Source organism: Salvelinus fontinalis, chromosome 9 (genome assembly GCF_029448725.1).
Source record: "Salvelinus fontinalis isolate EN_2023a chromosome 9, ASM2944872v1, whole genome shotgun sequence".
Classification (NCBI taxonomy): domain Eukaryota; kingdom Metazoa; phylum Chordata; class Actinopteri; order Salmoniformes; family Salmonidae; genus Salvelinus; species Salvelinus fontinalis.
This window is the reverse complement of record NC_074673.1, coordinates 56,776,062-56,794,706: the sequence shown is the minus strand read 5'-3', so window position 1 is coordinate 56,794,706 and position 18,645 is coordinate 56,776,062. Positions and strand designations below refer to the sequence as shown.

Genomic DNA, 18,645 nt, shown 5'->3' with positions numbered 1-18,645 from the left:
AAAAGCACATGACAGCCCGCTTGGAGTTTTCCAAAAGGCACCTAAAGAATCTCAGACAATGAGAAACAAGATTCTCTGGTCTGATTAAACCAGGATCTAACTTTTTGGCCTGAATGCCAAGCGTCACATCTGGAGGAAACCTGGCACCATCCCTACAGTGAAGTATGGTGGGGGCAGCATCATGCTGTGGGGATGTTTTCCAGACTGCAGTGAAGGTTTACCTTCCAACAGGACAACGATCCTAAGCACATGGCCAAGACAACGCAGGAGTAGCTTTGGGATAATGTCCTTGAGTGGTCCAGCCAGAGCCCAGACTTGAAACTGATCGAACATCTCTGGAGATGCCTGAAAATAGCTGAGCAGCAATGCTCCCCATCCAACCTGACAGCTTGAGATGATCTGCTGAGAAAAATAGGAGAAACTCCACAAACACAGGTGTGCCAAGCTTGTAGCATCATACCCAAGAAGACGAGTCTGTAATTGCTGCCAAAGGTGCTTCAATAAAGTACTGAGTAAAGGGTTTATGTAAATGTGATATCACATTTAATAGATTTTAGAATAAGGCTGTAACATAACATAATTTTGAAAAAGCACTGCATTCACTAAGTATTCAGACCCCCATGCACTGTCAACTGTGGGACCTTATATAGACAGGTGTGTGCCTTTCCAAATCATGTCAAATCAATTGAATTTACCACAGGTGGACTCCAATCAAGTTGTAGAAACATCAAGGATGATCAATGGAAACAGGATGCACCTGAGATCAATTTCAAGGGTCTGAATTTTTTTAATATTTTTTTTATAAAATTGCAGAATTTCTAAACCTGTTTTTGTTTTGTCATTATGGGTATTGTGTGTAGATTGAGTTAAACAAATATATCATCCATTTTCGAATAGGCTGTAATGTAACAAAATGTGGGAAAGGCAAGGGGCCTGAATACTTTCCGAATGCACTGTATGTCTGACTCTGGCATTATAACTGAGAAGAATGGGATAAGTGGTCGTCATTTTATCTCGGCAGGCTTTTTATTCGAGAGAAACAGTGGTGTAGTTGACCTTGGTCAGTCAATCGACTGCTCTTCCCTCTGCCAGCCACTAGCTGACTTGTCGGTTTAACCCCTTCAACTTCTGGCAAATCTTTGTTTTCATTGCAAGAATTTACTATCTGTGATGTGCTAGATCCCTGCCCTGCATTTAATGCAAATAAAACTGGAGCTGATATGCTTGATCCATTTTTGCTGCAGCTCTCTGCCCCCGATTGCTGAATTATTAACCCATAGGTTTTACCTGACGATTATATATCTGGTACTATCCCCAAGGTTTGGAAGGCGGCCTATGTTCTCCCATTCACAAAGGTGGTGACTCTTGTGATCAACCTGACAGAGCTTGAGAGGATCTGAAGAGAATGGGAGAAACTCCACAAATACAGGTGTGTCAAGCTTGTAGCATCATACCCAAGAAGACTCAAGGCTGTAACAAAGTACTGAGTAAAGGTCTGAATACTTCTGTAAATTTGATGTTTTTTTTTAATTTATTTTTTATAAATTTGCACAATTTTGAAAAACCTGTTTTTGCTTTGCATTATGGGGTATTGTGTGTGTAGATGGGTGAGGAAAAACAACAATTGAATCCATTTTAGAATAAGGCTGTAAAACGTAACAAAATGTGTAAAAAGTCAAAGGGTCTGAATACTTTGAATCATATGTTCTAATATGCATTAGTGTTTCGAATTAACCATCACCTTTGAAATGCTGTGCATTCCATTGTGTTAGGCTTTGAAACAACATCCACAACAATCTTTTACTGTTTCAACCTGCTGTTGAACTTCTTTCCTCAAACGGATCATCACAGTGAGGTGAGTTGTACATGTACGATAGGCCTACTGTTTTGATGGTAAGTGTTTGTAATTTTCTATTGAATTTGCATTGATGTCAAAGTGGTTAGAGGAAGAATAGAGCCCTGAGTACGAGGCCATTAGGAACGGATGGTAGTTACAGTAGCAAGTTGGATACTACCAAAGTATTGTAACGACCCTGGGTTTATAAGCGCGGAAATCGACTCTGCCGCTCGAGCATGCTTTTGCGGCACAGTCGATAGCGCGCCGGACCTCGGGCTAGGAGGTCGAGGGTTCGAGACCTGCTCCCTGCCTGTTTCATTACATTGGTGTCGGAAGTGATCGGACCTCGCATCCACGACAGTGCGTGTGCTTGGCCGGTGAGCGCGTTCCTGTAAGACGTAAAGTCGCAAGCTAGCGCGAGGACGCGCTCTTTGAAAGGAGGGAGTAGTGTAACGACCCTGGGTTTATAAGCGCGGAAATCGACTCTGCCGCTCGAGCATGCTTTTGCGGCACAGTCGATAGCGCGCCGGACCTCGGGCTAGGAGGTCAAGGGTTCGAAACCTGCTCCCTGCTGTTTCATTACAGTATGTCCAGAGTGCATAAAAGGAGATTACCGTGACTCAACGGTCAACTGTAATTTTGATCACGTGGAATTTTACTGCAGTCATGACACATGACTGCCGGTAATATGGTCACTGCAACAGCCCTACAGCCAACAGGCCTCACAACTGCAGACCACGTGTAACCATGCCAGCCCAGGACCTCCACATCCAACTCCTTCACTTGCGGGATCATCTGACACCAGCCACCCGGGACAACTGATGAAACTGTGGGTTTGCACAACCAAAGAATTTCTGCACAAACTGTCAGAGAGTCTCAGGGAAGCTCATCTGCGTATTCGTCGTCATCATCTGTCTGCAGTTCGGCGTCAAAACCGACTTCGGTGGGCAAAATGCTCACCTTCGATGGCCACTGAAGAAGTGTGCTCTTTGGGTATGAACCCTGTTGTCAACTGTACCGGGCAGCTGGCAGACAGTGTAGCGTGTGTGGGTGAGCGGTTTGTTGACGTCAACATTGTGAAGAGTGCCCCATGGAGGTGGGGTTATTGGTAAGGGCAGGCATAAGCTACGGACAACACACGAGTGATTTCCTTATATGAAATGTAACTCTGTAAAAATGTTGAAATTGTTATTTATATTTTGGTTCAGTGAAGACGTTCATTCTGGTTTATGAACATCTACAACCAGGAGCTCAAATTTCTTGGGAACAGAAAGATTTGAAAACCATGAAATTTGATTTTACATATGGCCCCTCTTTCCTTTAATCTGTCACATCTAAATAGATGAATCACTTACTTCAATGTCTTTATCAGAGAAGGAACCATTTAACCATGTTTCCTAGAGAACTAGAATGTCAGGCATGAGCCCTAAACCTGAGTGTCAATTGTGTCCATTTTTTCTATCATACTTGTCACATTTAGTTGCATAAGCGTCAGCCCCCTATGAAGTGTAAAGTCAGAGAGGGTATTAAGATCGTTCCCATAAGAGCTAACAGGCATAGGGTCATCGGCAGCTATTTGTTGAGTGAGATGAGACTTCGTTCAAGTCCCTGGCCAACCACGTGACAGCAGAGCAGTCTGGACATTTGACAGACCTCCCTCAAGTTGCTGGATGCAGGGGAGAGAACTGGGAGAGCAGTGTTGGTGGAGTTGCTTTGTGAGATGGTGGAAGGTGTGAACCCATGTTCACAGTTATTCCATTGTTATATGAATGCCAGCTGAAAAGTACCAGCGACCCCGCTTTGGCCAAGTCAGAGCAGGTCCGCTGAGGCCATGGCCAAGTGTGTCACTGGAGCCGGGCCGTGTAGGTGGAAACAAACGTCTGTGCCTTTTTGGTAAATTCTCAGTGGAAATTTGTCACAAATAAAGCCAGAACAAATGTTCAAATTTTTCATTAGATTTTATTGAAAACTTTATAAAATAACATGCGACAGCAGCATTTCATTTTTTGTTTATTATCCTTTACATGTTCACATTTATTCAAACGGTAGAAAATGGCTTTAACAGCCCTCTCAGACCAACTGCACAGGCAGATGCTGTGACAGAAGGGATCTGCTGCCCTCTTGTGTCTAAGAGTGGGAGTTCACTTACCCGACACCACGCTATAGGCCTTTTTTAAAATGTTTACCTTTATTTAACTAGGCAAGTCAAACAGATCTTAGTCTCGGAAACACGACCCTAGGCAGCACAGTGACCAAATTTACATGCGCACAGTATTCCAGATAGTAGCTCATATCCCGCTTAAGGTCTTATTCTGGAATGAATAAACTGAATATTCTTCATTTAAGTTATAGGTTAAATGGAATTGTAACAGAAACACAGACTGACAGGAGGGCCTATAACCTCTCACATGCAGTGCAATATAATACTAACACTAGCAGTAAAATTATACAACAAATGTCTTGGAAACAAGAGTGAAGAATATTAATATTATACTTTTTAATACTACTTTAAAAATTTTTTTTTTATTTATAAATCTCTCGAGTTTAGTACGGAAAATCGGCAAAATAAACGATGATTGAATTATTTTGGTTGTACGAACTGTGCAGGTAGCCTACCTTTTGGAAGTGATTTGACAAACCAAATGAAAATATCACACGTCACCCGTGATTTGCAAAATTGAGCCTCTGCACTCCACCAAAAACACCAGTAAACAGGATACATGTCCCAATATCCCGTCTAAGATCAGCATATCCCAGACACCTTATCCGGGTTCCTCATAACCGAGATACAAGCCTTTTCAGGTTATTATAAATGGGATATGACGTTCATATGCATACACTCAAAAACAGTACACTTCAGTATCCTGAATAATAACGGGATATTGGTGCGCATGTAAAAGTGGTCAATGACTAGGTTCTGGTTTCAATGATGGTCTCTTTTGGCATAGAGGAACTACATCACTGCTTATGCCACTACTTTATCCCCTTGAATAAAATACTAAATAGATTTTGGCGGCAACTTTTGATTCACAAAGTTTTGGCATGTCTGCCTCGTGATTAGTTGGGAGAGTCCCCAGATTCCCCCCCCCCCCTATCAACGTAGGCAGTGGCATAGTTCCTCTATGCCGAAAGAGTCCATCATTGAAACCAGGCTCTAGTCTCTGTTGCTTGGGGTCGGCTTTTGGAGAATAAGCAGGTTTGGGGATCAATCCCATTTCAGTGCCGTCATTTGAAAAGTAAACATAGAAAACAACAATTATCAAGCCAATACTTTGAATTTCAATCATCAGTTTCCTGGATTGAAATTCTGATCCTTAGCAACGGGCACGGTAGACTGAATTCCCAGGCCCACGCCTAAAATAATAAAAAATAAAACGAAATTCTTAGTGTCATCTTCAAGACACTCCAACATATGACATAGTACAAGAAAACAGGTACAGAATTAGGGATACTTCAGCTAAACAGTGTTTTTTTGTTGTACTTTGTACAGGCAGCCTGCACATTCAAATGGGGCAAAAATGTTCTGAAACCAATTTAAAAAAACTAATTTGGAAAGTATTCAGAGCCCTTGACTTTTTCCACATTGTTACATTACAGCCTTCATCAATCTACACACACTCACAATACCCCATAATGACAAAGTGAAAACAGGTTTTTAGAAATGTATTACAAATAAAAAACGAAATACCTTATTTACATAAGTACTCAGACCATTTGCTACGAGACACGAAATTGAGCTCAGGTGCATCCTGTTTCCATTGATCATCCTCGATGTTTCTACAACTTGATTGAGTCCACCTGTGGTAAATTCAATTAATTGGACAGGATTTGAAAAAGGCACACACCTGTCTAAATAAGGTCCCACAGTTGACAGTGCATGTGATCAATGGAAACAGGATGCACCTGAGCTCAATTTCGAGTCTCATGGAAAAGGGTCTGAATACTTAAATAAGGCATCAGTTTTTTTATTTATACATTTGACATTATGAGGTATTGTGTGTAGATTGCAAAATAAAATAAAAAATCTTTAATCCATTTTAGAATAGGGCCGTAACATAAAATGTGGAAAAGGTCAAGGGGTCTGAATACTTTCCAAAGGCACCGTGTACACACTACCGGTAAGAAGTTTTAAAACACCTACTCATTCAAAGGTTTTTCTTTATTTTTTACTATTTTCTACATTGTAGAATAATAATGAAGACATCAACACTATGAAATAACACATATGGAATCATGTAGTAACCAAAACTGTCAAACTAATCAAAATATAACCACCCTTTGCCTTGATGAAAGCTTTGCACACTCTTGGCACTCTCTCAACCAGCTTCATGAGGTAGTCACCTGGAACAGATTTCAATTAACAGGGGTGCATCGTTAAAAGTTAATTTGTGAAATTTCTTTCCTTTTTAATGCCTTTGAGCCAATTAGTTATGTTGTGACAAGGTAGGGGTGGTATACAGAAGATAGCCCTATTTGGTAAAAGACGAAGTCCATATTATGGCAAGAACAGCTCAAATAAGCAAAGAGAAACGACAGTCCATCATTACTTTAAGACATGAAGGTCAGTCAATACGGAACATTTCAAGAACTTTAAAAGTTTCTTCAAAGTGCATCAAGAGCTATGATGAAACTGGCTCTCATGAGGACTGCCACAGGAATGGACGATCCTGAGTGTTACCAGCCTCAGAAATTGCAGCCCAAATAAATGCTTCAGAGTTCAAGTAACAGACATCTCAACATCAACTGTTTAGAGGAGACTGTGTGAATCAGGCCTTCATGGATGAATTGGTGTCAATAAACCACTACTAAAAGGACACCAATAAGAATTAGAGACTCTCTTGGACCAAAAAACATGAACAATGGACATTAGAGCGGTAGAAATGTGTCCTTTGGTCTGGAGTCCAAATTGGAGATTTTTGGTTCCAACCGCCGTTTCTTTTTGAGACACGGTGTGGGTGAACGGATTATCTACGCATGTGTATTTCCCACCGTAAAGCACGGAACTGGTGTTATGGTGCTTTGCTGGTGACACTGTCCGATTTATTTTAAATTCAAGAGACACTTAACCAGCATGGCTACAACAGCATTCTGCAGTGATACACCATCCCATCTGGTTTGCACTTAGTGGGACTATCATTTGTTTTTCAACAGGACAAACGACCCAACACACCTCCAGGTTGTGTAAGGACTATTTGACCAAGAGTGATGGCGTGCTGCATCAGATGACCTGGCCTCCACCATCACCCGACCTCAAGCAAATTGAGATGGTTTGGGATGAGCAGAGTGAAGGGAAAAGCAGCCAACAAGTACTCAGCATATGTGGGAACTCCTTCAAAACTGTTGGAAAAGCATTCCAGGTGAAGCTGGTTGAGAGAATGCCAAGAGTGTACAAAGCTGTCATCAAGGCAAAGGGTGGCTACTTTGAAGAATCTAAAATATATTTTGATTTGTTAAAAAACAAAAATGGGTTACTACATGAGTCCATATGCGTTATTTCATAGTTTGATGTCTTCACTATTATTCTACAATGTAGAAAATTGTAAAAATAAAGAAACACCCTTGAATGAGTAGGTGTCCGAACTTTTGACTGGTACTGTGCACAGACAGACACACACATACATACATGTATACACATATACATACATATATAGACACATACATCACACATATACACTATACATACATATATGCAAAATGTTCAGAAACATTTCTGGAAGGAGAGAGGGAAAGCATTACAATTTAAAAAAAGGAAACTTTTGAGAAATATATATATGTAGACTTCAAATGGCGATAAACTCCTCTCCGACTCTAAGTTGCACTACAGCCCAGTTTATAACCACCACATAACATGTTAAATAATTGGTGTTTAATGAGAAGCCGCCTTCATTTAAGGTTTAGAGCTGCTGGTATTACATTCACAATATATTATAAATGGCATTAAGCATGTTCTAGGTCAACAGGCGGTTTGGAACAATTTTAGCACAAGTCCTCTACTCTCCATCCAGTGACATACACACTGTAATACCTATTGCGACTCACAACTAGTTATTTTACACCGGATGGCGCTTGTAATTACAGACGGAACCAAGGTGCCGAAGCTCATGTCCCAGCAAGAGTCACCATCGAGCTCTGAGCAGTGCAAAGAAAGACTGCCCATTTTAGTCTCATCTTTGTGATGTGCTTTTTTCTCTCCCTCATTTATTGGGAAGGTGATCGCCAACACAAGTGGATTCAGTCTGTAGCCAACATCCACAATGTGGACACCTCTCCACGCAAAAAGAAGTCCCTTCGTGTCATCTCGGCTCGATATTCGCCCGTGATGAACAAACAGTGCGGCGAGGGGCAACGGGTTATGTAATACTGTAGCTACCACTTCAACTTGAAAGCCCACGCTAATTGGTACCCGTCACCTGGCTTTTGGCTATTCCGAGACGCGTTTCCCCATGAATGACGCCAGTGTGATTAATTAAGACCTTAAAGAGCCTAATTAAAAACAGGTGTGTCAGACATGGTTAACATTTCTCCAATGGCTGTGTGTGCGCCCCGCATTCTTTAAGGACATTTAGAATTGTACAGACGTTCATTCTGTATTTAAAGCTTTTTTTGGGGGGGCCGGCTTTGCATCCCTCCTTTGAGTCCAATTTGGTTCGAATACCATCATCTGTCATGTTACAGCCATCATTACCACACGTTACTATGATATAACGGTTGCACGGTTGACTTAATTGCCCGAGCGCAGGTTGAGTGGCACAACCCAAATGGTTTAGACCAGGGTTTCCCAAACTCCATCCTGGTTACGCCCCCTGGGTGCACGTTCTGTTTCTGCCATAGCACTACACAGCTGATTCAAATAACCAACTCATCATCGGGCTGTGATCATTTGAGTCAGCTGTGTAGTGTTAAGAGGAAAAACATGCACCCAGGGGGGGGGTCCCGGGCCCGAGTTTGGGAAACCCTGCTTTAGCAGAATATGGCTTGAGCAGGGATGAGTTCAAAGCTTTGGCTGTTGTTTAGCTTGTAAGTAAGTATGTCTGCTGGCCCCTTGGGGGTTCTGCTCCTCTCCCTCCCAACCCTTGCTTCATCCTGATTACATTTTAAGTTAACATAATTCTGCCATGGTGAAAACAAAATCTATCATCTGTCCCAACCCAATACCCTTTGTGATCCCAGTTTCGCAAACAAAAACAATAATCATATTTGACCCAATTCAATTTCAACTCATAACAGAATAAGAAAATCGCCGCCCGTAAAGTTCCCAGCACGATTACACAATAAACGTACATGAGGTAAATCCCTGTAGTATGGGATAGCTAGCCGACACCACAACCCCAAATCCCTGTTCGGTGTTATGTTCTGTGATTAGTGTTAACAGTGAAAAGCCAGCACAGGAATGACTATGACATTGTTCAGGTAGGCACAGGAACAACATCCCCCTTCCCCCAGACACACCTCTCCTAACACCTCTACACTTGTGATCCAGGTGACCTGTGTGTGTGTGTGTATGGCGCTGCAGCGCGGCTCTTTTTTGTCCCTTTCCCCACCCCCTACCAGCGGCAGGCTCCGCCTCTCAGGACTTCCTGTGTCGGAGTGACTCGGAGATGCCGTTGAGTTTGCTGCGTCCCGACGGGGTTGCCGTGCCACCGTTGCCGCGTCCCGACGGGGTTGCCGTGCCACCGTTGCCATGGGGACGGCCGCAGTCCCCCGTGACCTCCTGCTTCCGTCGGCGAGCGTCTTTGTAGCGGAGAGTGATGTCACTGCGGGTAGAGCAGAGGAGGAGAGTCAAGGGGGACACAGTGGCACACACACACACACGTTAGGATGTTTACCAGCCTATATAAGCCTAAACGTTAGCACATTTCTTCACACACTTACAAATACCCTGATTCTAAAGCACCCCCAATGGTTTTGAACACGCTCACCCCCATCCTCCCTAAGGGACAGTGTAGAATAGTAAGACATACATAGGTTGTGTGTTTCTCAAACAGCTGGGGAGGAGGACACGACTTTTCAAGTCTCTGTTTAAAGATGGCATGTCCAGACTACATGCGGCTATATTCCTCTGTTCGCTTCAGAACCATGACTAAAGACAGTTGGTGGAAGGTGCAGGGTGAGGAGTTGTTGATCTGATTGGCTATCAGAGGATGGCGGGTGGAGTCAGCATGCTGACTGACAGATTGAAGGGCAACAGTCTCATAGCAACAATCTCCCTATTTTCATAGCAACAGTTCCCTGTGAAGAAACCCTTGGCCACACTTGAAAAACGGCCAATAATACAGCCAGGACGGCCAACACTCTTCTAGAGAGCTACTGGGTGTACTCCGGCCCTGCTTTAACACACCTGATTCAGTTAATCAAGCTTACCCGACTCCTGAGCTGCTGATTTGTAGAATTATGTGTGTTCAAGCAAAAATGTTGACCGCTGAGGGTAGTAAAGGACTAGAGTTGAGAATCTGCATGCACCCAAGGAGGGTAACCCTCCCTCCAGAAGGAGGGTAGCTCTCCAGGAGGGTTGGCCACACTGGATTTGCCAGGGAGAATTGTTAGAAAAGCCCTCAGAGATAACATGACACGTCAGCTTTAGAAAACCGGCCGTGAGCTTCAAGCCATTTTTCTACTTCTTGCAGGGTGACATGGCATGTTACAGGAAATAATCATTGACACGGCATCTCACACCACCAGCTCATGCCATGTCATACTTTATAAACTGTGTTGGTGGCTGAGGAATGAGTCCTACAGTGCATTCGGAAAGTATTTAGACCCCTTCACCTTTTTCCACATTTCATTAAGTTACAGCCTTACTCTAAAATTGATTAAATTGTTTCCCCCCCTCATCAAACCACACACAATAACCCATAACGACAAAGCAAAAACAGGTTTAGAAATTGTTGCAAATGCATAATATATATATATATAAATGATATATATCACATTAACATAAGTATTCAGACCCCTTACTCAGTACTTTGTTGAAGCACCTTTGGTAGCGATTACAGCCTCGAGTCTTCTTGGGTATGACGCTACAAGCTTGGCACACCTGTATTTGGGGATTATCTCTCATTCTTCTCTGCAGATCCTCTCGAGCTCTGTCAGGTTGGATGGGGAGCGTCGCTGCACAGTTATTTTCAGACCTCTCCTCAGATGTTCGATCGGGTTCAAGTCCGGACTCTGGCTGGGCCACTCAAGGACATTCAGAGACTTGTCACGAAGCCACTCCTGCAATGTCTTGGCTGTGTGCTTAGGGTCATTGTCCTGTTGGAAGGTTAACCTTTACCCCAGCTTGAGGTCCTGAGTGCTCTGGAGCAGGTTTTCATCAAGGATCTCTCTGTACTTTGCTCCGTTCATCTTTCCCTCGATCCTGACTAGTCTCCCTGTCCATGCTGCTGAAAAACATCCCCACAGCATGATGCTGCCACGACCAAGCTTCACTGTAGGGATGGTGCCAGGTTTCCTCCAGACGTGACACTTGGTATTCAAGCCAAAGAGTTCAATCTTGGTTTAATCAGACCAGAGAATCGTGTTTCTCATGGTCTGAGAGTCCTTTGGTGCCTTTTGGCAAACTCCAAGCGGGCCGTCGTGCCTTTTACTGAGGGGCTTCTGTCTGGCCACTCTAAAAATAAAGGCCTGATTGGTGGAGTGCTGCAGAGATGGTTGTCCTTCTGGAAGGTTCTCCCATATCCACAGAGGAACTATGGAGCTCTGTCAGAGTGACCATCAGGTTCCTAGTCACCTGCCTGACCAAGGCCCTTCTCCCCCGATTGCGCAGTTTGGCCTAGCGGCTAGCTCTAGGAAGAGTTTTGGTGGTTCCAATCTTCTTCCATTTCAGACTGATGGAGGCCACTGTGTTCTTCGGGACCTTAAATGCTGCAGAAATGTTCTGGTACCCTTCCCCAGATCTGTGCCTAGACAATCCTGTCTCGGTACTCTACAGACAATTTCTTCGACTGTATGGCTTGGATTTTGCTCTGACATGCACTGTCAACTGTGGGACCTTATATAGACAGGTGTGTGCCTTTCCAAATCATGTCCAATCAATTGAATTTACCACAGGTGGACTCTGATCAAGTTGTAGAAACATCTCAAGGATGATCAATGGAAACAGGATGCACCTGAGCACAATTGAGTCTCATAGCAAAGGTTCTGAATACTTACGTAAATAAAGTATGTTGTTAGAAATTTGCCAAAATTACTAAACCTGTTTTCACTTTGTCATTATGGGGCTTTGTGTAAATTGATGAGGATTTTTCTTTTATCAATTTTAAAATAAGGATGTAACGTAACAAATTGTGGAAAAAGGGGTCTGAATACTTTCCGAATGCACTGTAGTCATAGCTTTCCAAATGTTCCAGAACGGCACTTTGAAGTTGACCACTTCCACTTCATTTAAAAGTGTTTTCACTGATCAAACCCTTTTCTAATTGAGGAACAATCTGAGAGAGAAAAGACAAAAAGGCCCGAGTGTGAAGTCAGAAAACAAAACAGGAAGAGGATAGTAGTACGACACGGCATAACCGAAAACATGCATCATGAGATGGATTGATTCTGTGGAGGGAAAACATGGATCCATTTTGGATCCAGAGAAGGTGAGGTGGTGGGTGATGGCACCACGGCAGACCACAGCTACGTAGGAGAAGAGACACAGCCTCGCTCCTACACCTACCTCACTGGACATGAACATTGCCCCTAAAAACGAGAAGGGACAGGAGGGGTGGAGAAAACAGACAAGAAGCTTTAACATGCAGGGCTAATATACCCAGTCACGTGCAGCATGGGGGGGAAGGGGGCAACATATTTTTTTTTTGCACACTCAGCCATGTAAAAAAAAATACAACCATTATACCATATGGGGAGGTGAGGGGAAAAAAAGGAAACCCCCTCCATAAAATGGACAAAAAATACATATTAAAGGAATAGAAAAACATAAATAAAATAATAAATGGGCAGCAATTGAACATAAGGTTCCATGAAGAATCAACATAAATGTATATCTTCATAAACATGAATTTCATGCAAGGCATTTCTTATCAATTAACAATTCATTAATGTTGATGGAATCGGAATGTTAAGTGTTACCAAAGCACATCTGCATGGCACAGGTAACAGAAGAGACCAGAATGACTCCAGTTCATGAACCCAACACCGCTGAAGACCTCTTTCACACCAAACATGTTACGGTATATCCACACTCGTGTCATTATTACTACGTTCTACAACAGAGGACTCAGAAGAGGAGACCAGGCAGACTGGTTGGCAGCTTACCGGATGAAGAAGCGCCACAATGTCCAGCTGAGGATGAGGACGATGCCCAGGAACCAGCATTGGGTGACAAAGAAGGGGATGGGCAGCATGATGGTCCTGGGGTCGTATTTGACTACGATGAGGAACTCGGTCACGGTGATGGCTGCCACCAGCCAAGCCTGCTGCCCCAGCTTCCTATAGAACTTCCTGAGGGAGGAAGGAGGAGACAAGAGGCGGAGGATGTAATTGCTAGACAGGGGAAAGGGGGATAACCTAGTCAGTTGTAAAGATGGTGTTACTAATACTCACGGGTCGTCCATGAAGTCGTAGATCTCCCTCATGGCCACGCCGCCCACGTTGACAAAGAAGACGAGGCGAAGCAACACCAGGTAGTGCTCCGGAGGCATCCACAGCACAAACTTCAGGTAGAAGGTGTTCAGCTCCGCCAGCAGGAACTAAGGGAGAGAGAGAGAGATGGAGAGACAGGCAGGGAGATTGCAGAGAGATTACAGGTCAGAGAGGAGGAAAACTTGAGTAGAGAGAGATAAGCGACAGATTAATGTGGGCGAGAGTGAAAGTGAGAGCGCAACATAGACAGAGGGTGACGGTCGACAGAGTTAAGTGAGAGGGAAATGAGAGAGAGAGAGCAACAGTGGGAGAGAGAGAGAGATTGAGTCTCACCATGAAGATGATTCCCAGGACAGCCAGCCACCTGCGTAGGTTGGAGGCAGGCTTCCACTCAAACTTGACCCAGCTGTAGGGTGTGAACTGGAAGGCCATGCGCTTGATCTTCCCCCTGATTAACAGACACACACATATCGTACAAGATCCACCCCGAATAAGAAACGAGAACATTCTATAAAAAAAACTACTACTGCAAACTCTTTGATAGGAGAATATTAGTTAAGTAAACAATGGCCATATCTATAACTCTTATGACATTGGGACTTGGAACATCTTTGGGCACAAGCTTAACGAAGTGTAACCAAGGTGCGCGGCGTACTTGTATGTGGGGATGTTCCACAGCCCCTGCCACTGGTAGGGCTTCATAGACAGCCAGCCTAAGGTCTTCATCCCAGCGTAGATCCCCAGGCCATTACACACCAGCACATCCATTATCCACTGAAAGACAGACATGACATTTAGGATTCACAGAACAAGACATGGCATTCAGCGTTCTCGAAAAGACAAAATCCTAACTCAAGTGTTCTGCACATAGCATTCAGCATCTGACTAAACACATCATTCAGTATCTACTTCGAGGGAGACATAGCACTCAACATCAACTGACAGGCACGTCATTCAGTATCTACTGACAGCGAGACAGATCTACTGACGGGGCGTCAGGTAGTCTAGTGGGGTTAAACGCATTGGGCCAGTAACCGAATGGTTTCTAGATCGAAGCCCCGAGCTGACAAGGTAAAAATCTGTCGTTCTGCCCCTGAACAAGGCAATTAACACACTGTTCCTAGGCCGTCATTGTAAATAAGAATCTGTTCTCAACTCGCCTAATTAAATAAAAGGTTAAATAAAAAATAAAATGAACATTCAACTGACACACTTGAAATTCAATAAAGCCAGTTGCTTTTGAATTGCCTCCCAGTATCAAACCTGACTCAAACATCCATTATTCAAACTGTAATCAATAACTAAAATCAACACTGGACAAACGTATCCTTGTCGGGACCCAATTGTGTGTTATGAAGAACAGGTACGTACATGGTCCCACCAGCACTCAGAGAAGTTGGGGAGCTGGTGCTCCAGACTGTACTCCAGGAACTCAAACATCACACTGATGATCATACACATCCACCAGTCTCTGATCACAAGTGTCTGGACAGAAGAAGAGAGGGAGATGGAGACCGCGAATTCGGTTGTGGTGGACTTCCGTAAGCAGTTGCCCACCACTGTGTATGATGATTTTATATTGCTAACTCTAAGTATGAAATACAGGCATAAATATACAGTACGCTACTCAGACCCACCTTAATATACCAGCCAAGAAAGTGCGCTGGGACAAAGCCATCCATCTTGTCCTGCAAAAATAGCATTCGTGTAAATATTTTTTAACCTTAGTCAACAGTGACCTTTGGGACGGCCATTTTATAAGCTACCATTGCTATTGTGCTACAGGTTAATGTGTGCGCGCACGTGTCTTACCCAGATGTTATGCCAGGGGTCGGTAGTGTTCCCCGGGTCGTAGATGAGGCAGTTGCCGCCATAGTCCCTCTCCGGCAGGGCTACCCCCAGTTTGGGGTCAATGTACTTCATAAACTGTCTCCCATCACGGACCGTCTAATGAATGAGGGAAAATTAAGTATACACAAATAGATAGTATTTAGTGCTAGTCTATATGTACTTGTCTATGTATACTGAACAAACAAAAAAACGCAGGATGTAAAGTGTTGGTCCCATGTTTCATGAGCTGAAATAAAAGATCCCAGAAATGTTCCAGACACACAAAAAGCTTACTTCTCTCAAATGTAGTGCACACATTTTTTTTTTTACATCCCTGTGTGTAAACATTTCTCCTTTGCCAAGATAATCCATCCACCTGACAGGTGTGGCACATCAAGAAGCTGATTAACCTGTTTGGGCTGCAGGGGCAGTATTGAGTAGCCGGATAAAAGGTGCCCATTTCAAACGGCCTCGTACTCAATTCTTGCTCGTACAATATGCATATTATTATTACTATTGGATAGAAAACACTCTCTAGTTTCTAAAACCGTTTGATTTATATCTGTGAGTAAAACAGAACTCCTTTTGCAGCAAACTTCCAGACAGGAAGTGGAAAATCTGAAATCGATGCTCTGTTCTAGGCCCTGCCTATAAATGTCCTTGATATATATCAGTATACATGCACTTCATACGCTTCATGCACTTCTTCCACTAGATGTCGACAGGCAGTGAGAGAAGAAATGGAGTGTATAACTTGATCTGGGATCGAATAAATGCTCTTTGTATGACGCGTCACCAGTTTCCTGTTTTCTGGAGAGCGCGTGAAGGGACCTGGTTTTGCCTTCTGTACAGCTGTCGTTATAGATGACTAATATCTCCGGCTTTGATTTTATTTGATACATGTGACAATATCATCGTAAAGTATGTTTTTTCAATATAGTTTTTTTAGATTATTGAAATTTTTTCGGGACGTTAGGCGTGTTGCTTTGTCTGCGTATGTTCAGGAAGGAGAGCTTCGCGCCACTTTGCTAGCTTTCCGTGCTAATTGACTGGAGAAGAGGACATTCTAAATCCAAACAACGATTGTTCTGGACAAAGGACCCCTTGTACAACATTCTGATGGAAGATCGTCAAAAGTAGGACCCATTTTATGATGTTATTTCATATATCTGTCGAACATGTTGTACTAGTAGTTTGCGGCCAGGTTTTGGGCACGCTCTCGCCATAACGTAAACTGCATATCGTAATGAAGTTATTTTTAGAATTCTAACACGGCGATTGCATTAAGAACTAGTGTATCTATCATTTCCTAAACAACATGTATTTTTTAGTTATGTTTATGAATAGTTATTTGGTCAGAATATGTGAGTGTCTGAAAAATATCTGGACATTGTGGGAAAAAGATGCTACGTTAGCATAATGTATAACCACTGATTTCAGCTCTAAATATGCACATTTTCGAACAAAACATAAGTGTATGTATAACCTGATGTTATAGGACTGTCATCTGATGAAGCTCATCAAGGTTAGTCAAATTATATATCTTTTGCTGGTTTGTTAGGATCGCTAACTTTTGCTGCTGGGGAATGGCTTGTGTTTCTGGCTATTGTGGTAAGCTAATATAACGCTATATTGTGTTTTCGCTGTATAACACTTTAAGAAATCGGAAATATTGGCTGGAATCACAAGATGCCTGTCTTTCATTTGCTGTACACCATGTATTTTTCAGAAATGTTTTATGATGAGTATTTAGGTATTTGACGTTGGTGTCTGTAATTACTCTGGCTGCTTCAGTGCCATTTCTGACGGTAGCTGTGATGGTAGCTGCAATGTAAAACTGATTTATAGCTCAAATATGCACATTTTTCGAACAAAACATAGATTTATTGAATAACATGTTATAAGACTGTCATCTGATGAAGTTGGTTCTTGGTTAGTTTGGTTGGTTTTGTGCATGCTACCTGTGCTGTGAAAAATGTCTGTCCTTTTGTATTTAGAATAAGGAAAAATGTCTGTCCTTTTTTTATCCTTTTGTATTTGGTGTTGAGCCAACATAAATACACGTGGTGTTTTCGCTGTAAAACATTTTAAAAATCGGACATGTTGGCTGGATTCACAAGATGTTTATCTTTCAAATGCTGTATTGGACTTGTTAATGTGTGAAAGTTAAATGTTTCTAAAAAATATATTTTGAATTTCACGCCCTGCACTTGAAGTGGCTGTTGTCATATTGTGCCCGGCTTCGGGCTTGCAGCCAGAAGAAGTTAAACAGCTTCTTTTTTTTTCACCTTTATTTAACCAGGTAGGCTAGTTGAGAACAAGTTCTAGTTTGCAACTGTGACCTGGCCAAGATAAAGCAAAGCAGTTCGACAACAGAGTTACACATGGAATAAATAAAAAACACAGTTAATAATATAGACGAAAAATAAGTCTATATACAATGTGAGGAAATGAGGTGAGATAAGGGAGGTATAGGCAAAAAAAAGGCCATGGTGGCAAAGTAAATACAATATAGCAAGTAAAACACTGGAATGGTAGATTTGCAGTGGAAGAATGTGCAAAGTAGAGATAAAAATAATGGGGTGCAAAGGAGCATAATAAATAAATAAATACAGTAGGGGAAGAGGTAGTTGTTTGGGCTAAGTTATAGAAAGGCTATGTACAGGTGCAGTAATCTGTGAGCTGCTCTGACAGCTGGTGCCTAAAGCTAGTGAGGGAGAGAAGTGTTTCCAGATTCAGAGATTTTTGTAGTTCGTTCCAGTCATTGGCAGCAGAGAACTGGAAGGAAAGACGACCAAATGACGACCAAATGAGGAATTGGCTTTGGGGGTGACCATTGAGATATACCTGCTGAAGTGCGTGCTACGAGTGGGTGCTGCTATGGTGACCAGTGAGCTGAGAAGGCGGGGCTTTACCTAGCAGAGACTTGTAGATAACCTGTAGCCAGTGGGTTTGGCGAAGAGTATGAAGCGAGGGCCAACCAACGAGAGCGTACAGGTCGCAATGGTGGGTAGTGTATGGGGCTTTTGTGACAAAACGGATGGCACTGTGATAGACTGCATCCAGTTTGTTGAGTAGAGTTTGAGGCTATTTTATAGATGACATCACCGAAGTCGAGGATCGGTAGGATGGTCAGTTTTACGAGGGTATGTTTGGCAGCATGAGTGAAGGATGCTTTGTTGCGAAATAGGAAGCCGATTCTAGATTTAATTTTGGATTGAAGATGCTTAATGTGAGTCTGGAAGGAGAGTTTACAGTCTAACCAGACACCTAGGTATTTGTAGTTGTCCACGTATTCTAAGTCAGAGCCGTTCAGAGTAGTGATGCTGGACAGGCGAGCAGGTGCGGGCAGTGATCGGTTGAATAGCATGCATTTAGTTTTACTTGCATTTAAG

At 42.9% G+C, this 18,645-nt stretch overlaps 1 protein-coding gene across 3 annotated transcripts in view; it reads right to left on the bottom strand.

Moving 5' to 3' along the window:
• Positions 1-3,776: 3,776 nt before the first annotated feature.
• Positions 3,777-18,645, bottom strand: part of ptdss2 (phosphatidylserine synthase 2) — a 41,716-nt gene continuing 26,847 nt past the window's right edge. For all 3 annotated transcript variants that reach the window (XM_055934926.1, XM_055934929.1, XM_055934928.1), the window contains 8 exons: positions 15,233-15,367; positions 15,058-15,108; positions 14,792-14,905; positions 14,076-14,194; positions 13,754-13,868; positions 13,382-13,527; positions 13,094-13,279; positions 3,777-9,591 (listed from right to left, as the gene is read on the bottom strand). In XM_055934926.1, coding sequence (XP_055790901.1) covers positions 9,405-9,591; positions 13,094-13,279; positions 13,382-13,527; positions 13,754-13,868; positions 14,076-14,194; positions 14,792-14,905; positions 15,058-15,108; positions 15,233-15,367 — 1,053 coding nt within the window. In that variant the 3' untranslated portion in view covers positions 3,777-9,404. The remainder of the gene's footprint in view (positions 9,592-13,093; positions 13,280-13,381; positions 13,528-13,753; positions 13,869-14,075; positions 14,195-14,791; positions 14,906-15,057; positions 15,109-15,232; positions 15,368-18,645) is intronic.